This window comes from Paramisgurnus dabryanus, chromosome 3 (genome assembly GCF_030506205.2).
Source record: "Paramisgurnus dabryanus chromosome 3, PD_genome_1.1, whole genome shotgun sequence".
In the NCBI taxonomy this organism is placed as follows: Eukaryota; Metazoa; Chordata; class Actinopteri; order Cypriniformes; family Cobitidae; genus Paramisgurnus; species Paramisgurnus dabryanus.
Window position 1 is genome coordinate 5,092,769 of NC_133339.1, and position 7,284 is coordinate 5,100,052.

Below are 7,284 nucleotides of genomic sequence, written 5' to 3' on the forward strand. Positions count from 1 at the left end.
TTTTCCTTTCCCGATCAATCATGTGCTTCACGTTACCATAACTCATATCAGCTGACCAGAGTCTGATCTTATGGTGGTGAGGTTGGCTTGTCCCTCCTGAACAAATGGTGTTGGCTGCCACTGGAAGGGCATTCACGCTTGTCCATAGACTTTCAAACACTGCAGCAAGACACTTCAGCACCTGGTTATGCCACCAGGTGTAACGGCCTTGGGTGAGGCTGATCTTGCATCCAACTCTGTGTGACAACAGCAGACTACACAACAGCTTGGCAACACCTGGAAGTACACCTGGAAGTTGGAATCATGGCCGGCTGCACCATCTACCCACTGGCCTTCACCCTGGCAATAGAGGTCATCATTCGGGCCTCTAGATGGACAGTTGGCGGACAGCGAATAAGACCTGGGCTGAGGCTGCCACCAGTCAGAGCCTACATGGATGACCTCACAACTCTCACCACGACCAAGGTTTGCACTGTAAGGCTATTAAGTAAGCTACAGGAAAACACTGAGCGGGCTTGCATGAAGATCAAGCCGATCAAGTCCAGAAAGCTACAATCAGAAGGGAAAGTGCTATTTACAAGCCGAACCCCATTCTCGGTGGGATTGATGGTTTGCCAAGAGTTGGTGAACAATAATGCAAGATTGCAATGCCTGAAGAAGTGAAGCATCCTATAATACTCTCCAAAGATCAACACATTTTCAAGCTTATCCTTAAACACATCCATGAACAGACTGGTAATGGTGGGATAAATCATATTCTTTCCACATTAAAAAGAAAGTACTGGATCACCCACACCAATGCAGTTGCCAGAAAAATTATCTCAAGCTGTGTCTATTGTCGGCATCAGAAAGGAAAATTGGGTGAACAAAGAAAAGCTGACGTGCCTTCAGAAAGGTTAACTCTAGACCTACCTCCTTTTCCCAATGTTTAAATAGTTGAGCATCACATGAAACACAAGGTAACTGTCAAATAGCTATTTCAATAATGTGTCAATCAATAAATACTTTTTTCTATAAAGAACTGCCTCGGATAGCTGAATAGGACTAAAATCACTTTACTTGCACCTCAAAAATTAAAATGTTTGAGAAATCATTAGAAAATGTACTCGTTAAGAATGAACTCTGAATGTACACAATATTTAAAAAAGCTATGTTGAAGTGGTTAATTTAATGATGATTGTATTTACCATTTTGTTGTATCTTAGCATTTCTGCGTTTCATTAGGATGTGATCCCTATTAAGCAATCAATTTTTAATATAGTAATCTAACAAGCAGTCTTAGTCATAATAGCGAACTACATATACAACTACATTTGAAGTTAATACATATCAGTGAACAAACAGGTGTATTTTAAGACATCTCCCATCTGATTTCAACATCCTTGCTCCTGTCGTCTCATCATCATCATCCTCGTTTCATCTCCTGCTCTTTCATCTGTTGCTGTGTCATCTCTCATATACAAAATATATAAAAACTCCTGAACGACAAATTGAAAGATATACGTTGGCCTTTTTTCTGTAAAACACAAAAGAATAAAGCAGCACATGTGTGACGTTTTGTATAACGGGTCTGGCTATGACTAATAAAATAAAGTGTTATAATAAGTCATAATAATAATATAAGTGTTTTGTATGTAAATGTTATGTTGCAAACAAGTTAACTCACCGACTGTTAATACCATAGTGACTCGAGTGATCGTTTCTTTAATACATGGATGATGATCCAGCACACATCTTTAATTTCTCAGCACTGTTGCACTTTAAACACTCTGTGCCCGCAACTTTTTAAACTTCTCCCAAACACCTGGACCGTGTGTGTGCCGGATCCTTAGCATGGTAAGTTGGGCGTCATAACGCATCTTTGTTTTTTAAAGATGCAGATCATTTTCTTCAGTCCAACGTAAAAACATAGCAGGCATCTTCTGTTGAACAGTAAATAACTGGTGATCGCGATTTTTGTTTTTGTTTTAAATCTGCAGTTTAACTTGCAGACGATGAACGCACATCTTGCCAGAGACTCAGAAATTTGACCTTTGACCTTTACCACTCCCCTAGCACAGAGAAGCCTGCAATGGCCCAAGGTATTCGGTGAACCAGAAAAGTTGGGAATTAAGCCCTAACGAAGCAACAGCGAAGCACGATCATGCCCCAGAAGTGACCTCAGCAGGCACTGGCACGGCCACTTGAAGCCCGATGTGCAAACACGGCTATTGTTGCATGAGCGTACTTGAACAAATCCGCATTAATGCATGGGCTTACCTGGCTTAAGCCCCGGGCTGGAAGGGGCCCCGTGATGCTGGAAAAAAATAACAACCGCATTTTATAATAAGTTGATAGTCCCTTTTATGCTTAATCGCTTTGCTTTAAATGTCCGTGCGTGAATGCAGTTTCTGCAGTTTTTATCTTGTTTAAGTTAATATAAAAGGCATGTGTATAAACATTCATTAAATGATTCCTCGTAACATTTTTAATTATGTTAAAATAAGCCAACATGTTTCTTAGAACACCACTTGTTGGTTGAAAACATGTTGCTTTATTCAAGTTGTTACATGTTGGCTTCTTAGAAGACCACTTGTGTGTTAAAACATGTTGGCATTCCTATTTTAACATGATGTAAGCCATACATAAAAACAGGCTTTTTATTCATTCATCCTCCTCTTTTTTATATTTGATCGAGTGCCTGGGACCTGCTTTTTTGTCTTTGGATTTTTCCCTACCCCTAGAGCACCTATCACAAACTATATATTCTACCTGAGCACCGGGTTGAACCGTTTCTTAGTTCACTAATGATATCTAATTTTGACCAGGCTATATCTGACAAAATAAATAATGCTATTGGTTAGCGTATAGTTAGCAAGAGTCAGTTAATATGGCTTACACTTTAAAATATTTCTATACCTTTTCTATTTCTATACCTTTACCTTATACCACTATATATATAGTATTGTATGTTCAGGAACTAAATGAGCCATGTTTACTAAAGATGATTAGATAGCAATTTACCTTTCAACATGTTTGCCAAGTAAGTTTGCAGACAACTGAAGAGAGTTAAATGTCAGTCACATTAGTGATCAATTGCATTTTCTGCAAAATTACGGACACACGCACCCCCACACACGGAATTAGCCACATTGTTTATAAACCACAGTATTTTATGCAAGTTAAAAAAACCGAGCCATGTATTTACTGTATCCATGTATTTATTACAGTTGTTAATGAAACATTACTTTATAATAAATCAGTAATTTAATAAGAAAGAAGAATGAGGAAAATAAATGCATACAAAGACAGAGAGGGTGTTTATGATCATGATTTTAAGCTATTTGGAATAGCCTAGTACTGTGCTATAGAAGTGTGACACTTTATATCCAGTAAATAAACTTTAAATGAAGTGATATCAGTATACCATTTCATTATTGGCTGCAGTTATTACAGTTTTATAGTTTTTCCCCAACCATGCCGATAGCATAATGACCAGCAAATAAAGTAATAACTTATTACGTTATTGGGAAAACGTTATTACATTATTGATTCATAAATGTTATTACATTGGCAAATTATTACATTATTGGCTTTATTACAATAAAATGATTACGTTATTGGACGTTATTACATTACTGGCTGCTACAACCTCTTGTTATATTATTTTCTAATACATGTTTTTTCCTCTCTACTCTACTCTAATAAACGAGTTTATATAAGACTGTATATGTGTCTTTCATTTGCCAAACATGTAATTAAAGAGCCGTCATGCATATATTCCCAACTCAGTGTTTACAATACTTTGCATCGAAACAATATTTGTAATATAAACTATAAGAACATCACAGGTTTATAAAGCTTTTAAGGATTACACATAAAATTGGAGTATAAAAGAATATCACAGGTTTATAATGTTTCTAAGGATTACATATAAAGTTGGTTAAAAAATATACTTTGGATAATTTGCATATCACATGAAACAGCCTGTGACATTAATACGGTGAATGTTTTCACAAATTAAGTAGCTTATGACAATAATGCAGTGCCGGTTTTCACAACAAAATCTAAAACACTAGCCGAGAGGCAGCTACAGCCCAGAATGCTTCCTCCACCGAAAAGAAGGGCACTGGATGCCCATCCCAAATACAGAGATACACCTATCGGATTCGTAACCTCAATGATGCCAGGGCTGGTGACAGGTTTGAAGAAGGCCTTGATGGTACTGTAAGCCGCCCAGCACACGGGGATAAAAAGCAAAACGGCAGCGCAAATGAAGGTGCAGCCAGAGACCTTTATAACTTGATCACAGCACTTGGCGCCCACGATGAAGAAGAGAAGTCCGAGCCCTCCCATCACGATAACGATGATGCACAGAGGCCGGGCCGCCTGCAGGTCTGAGCTGAGGGTCGAGTAGTCCTGGATTTCACACAGCTTCTCTCCGGTGCTATTCTTACAGCTCTTCCAGATTCCCTCCCATTTGGTGATCGACTCTGCAGCAGGGAATAACCGGACGGTAGTAGTGACCTTCCACATGGGTAAAGCACAGACCACAATGGCCCCGATCCAACCTAAAATAGCTAGGCTTAGACCTAGTATCTTTGACTTTACGACTTCCATTCTGAGTGTGCTAATAAGTCTTTACACCAAAGAAAGTCTCTCAGAAGTTAATCTGTGCTTTATAATAGCCAACAAAGAGAAAGGAGAAGATATCTTTGAAAACGTCCCTCCAGATGAGACAGGGGTAGCTGCAACTTGGAATAATGAGCGTGCCGAAAGGTAAGGGCGTGTCAAAAGGTAGGGGGCATGTCGAAAGGTTCCTCATTGGTGAAAGGAGTTTCCTTCTGGCAACTGCATTGGAATTTTTTTTGTTTTGTTTGTTTCTGGTTAAAAGGGTGTCTGTTTTGCTTAATTAGTTAATGTCATTTAACAGAAGGTTATTAAAGTTTTTACTCTCCTATTTTATAATTATGTGGTAGGTGGTTTATCAAACACAGATTTGTTTTTATCCAGCAAAAAATAAAGTTTTAGTTTGTATGCAATTAAAATGAAAGTGCAAAAAACTATCAGTTCAAAACAGTACAAATTACTAATTGTATACTGTACTAACCAATACAATGGTAATAGACGTTAAAACAGGTTATTTCCAAATGATGAACAACTACTGTGACTAATAGTAGATAGTAATAGTGTCAGGCAGTGTTGTATTCGAGACCAGCTCATTCTAAGTCCGAGTCAAGACAGAGTCCAGAGAGGGTTGTGTCCGAGTCAAGAACGAGTCTACAAAAAAATTGGGTCTCAGAAAAGACTTAAGGTCATAGTCTGTGCTATGGCATTTCTGATCTCACTTAATTCATGTTTTGTTAAAAATGTCAAAGTCACCCTCAGTAAATGATTTTGAAATTCAATCTGCAACCCACCAACATCTCCTCCCTTTACAGAGGTAGATGTTCGACAGGAGCTGAGTAGGTGCAAAGTTGACAAGGCCATGGGGCCTGATGGCATCCCTGCCAGGGTGCTCAAGCTTTGTGCAATGGAACTCTCCCCGATTTTCTATTCAATAATGCATGAGTCATTCAGTACAGCATGGTGGCCCACCCTATGGAAAATCTCTACCATCATTCCTCTATCAAAGAAACCCGCCCGTCGAAGTTCAACCATTACAGGCCTGTTGCTCTCACACCCATAGCAAGTAAATGTTATGAAAAACTAATTCTTAGTTAGTTAGAACTTTATTATCCCCTTGGGGAAATTTTGTTGCATGTGTTTCACATGCACCCACATAGCACAACAATACACATAATACAACACAAAAAAGAAAAAAACAACAACATAAAAATACACACAATCATCAGGTGGCACCTACACCGTGATTTTTATTCAATAATTTAACTGCCTGGGGCAGGAAGGAATTTTTCCCCCTGTTTTAAAAAATTCCTGGCATCCTAAATCTACGCCCTGAAGGCAATGTTTCGAAATTAATAAACAGAGGATGCCTACTATTCTCTGTGATTTTTATCGCTTTACTAAGGCATCTGTTTTGATAAATTTGTTCCAGCCCTTTCAAGGGGATACCAATTATTTTACTCGCTGTACTTAAAATTTTCCTAATCGAACTCTTTTGTTTAATTGTGGCATTTCCAAACCAACAGGTAATACAAAATGTAAAAACACTTTCAATAAAAGAATTATAAAAAACTCTGAGGATTGGGACACTTACATTAAATGACCTCAACTTCCTAAGGAAGTAGAGTCTTTGCTGCCCTTTTTTAGTCACAGTCTCAGTCCATTTATCCCACCTCAGTTTATGATCAAGAACAACCCCTAGATATTTATACTCATTAACACTCTGAATTGACTCCCCCTTGATATTGGTTACACTCACTGAAGACTCCTTCCTAAAATCGGTGCACATCTCCTTTGTTTTTAAAATGTTTAACTTAACATTTGACATATCACACCAAGAAACAAATTCATCTAAAACAGGTCCATGACTGTCCTCATCCCCTTTTAATAGACTAACTAGTGCAGTATCATCTGCAAATTTAATAAGATATCTTCCTGAGTGGGTACTTATACAGTTATTTGTGTACAATATAAACAATAGGGGTGAGAGGACACAGCCTTGTGGGGATCAGACATTAGTAATTTGTTTCTCTGATAATGATCCACCCACACTCACTCGCTGTACTCTATTATTTAAAAAGTCCCGTAACCACATAATCAGTCCCCCGTCCAGGTTAAACTCATTGGTTAGTCTTTCGACCAACACATTTGGCAATATAGTGTTGAAGGCCGAAGAAAATTCAGCAAATAAAATTTTCACATGATTTTTAGAATTTTCAAGATGCGAATATACAATATGCAACAGTGTTAAAATTGCATCGTCCACTCCCTTATTGGGCTGATAGGCGAACTGCAAGGGGTCCAATATATGTTGGGTTTTTGACACTACATACCCTTTAACCAATCTTTCAAAGCTTTTAAACACCAAAGAGGTCATTCTCCGCAACATCTTGTCAACTGTCAATCCACAGCTGGACAAATATCAGTTTGCCTACAAAGCCAGGCGAGGGACGGAGGATGCTGTTGTAGGTCTCCTTCATACCCTCCTTCAACATCTGGAAACATCTGGTAACTCTGCTGCAGTTCTCTTTGTGGACCTAAGCTCAGCTTTTAATACAATACAACGTCATCGGATGATTGAAAAACTACACCAACTCAAAGTTGCACCTAATTACATCCATCTGATTCACAGTTTTTTGAGCAACAGGCCACAGGCTGTGAGGATAGGGTCTGTCACAT

At 38.5% G+C, this 7,284-nt stretch overlaps 1 protein-coding gene across 1 annotated transcript; it reads right to left on the reverse strand.

Moving 5' to 3' along the window:
- Nucleotides 1-3,432: 3,432 nt before the first annotated feature.
- LOC135734183 (claudin-4-like) lies at nt 3,433-4,704 on the reverse strand. Its single transcript, XM_065253106.2, has one exon. It carries the CDS (start codon nt 4,597-4,599, stop codon nt 4,009-4,011), a length of 591 nt encoding a protein of 196 aa, XP_065109178.1. The 5' UTR covers nt 4,600-4,704; the 3' UTR covers nt 3,433-4,008.
- Between the last annotated feature and the right edge of the window lie 2,580 nt (nt 4,705-7,284).

Bases quoted from the DNA above. Each gene is read 5' to 3' on its own strand.
- LOC135734183 (XM_065253106.2), bottom strand. From the start codon at position 4,599: ATGGAAGTCGTAAAGTCAAAGATACTAGGTCTAAGCCTAGCTATTTTA.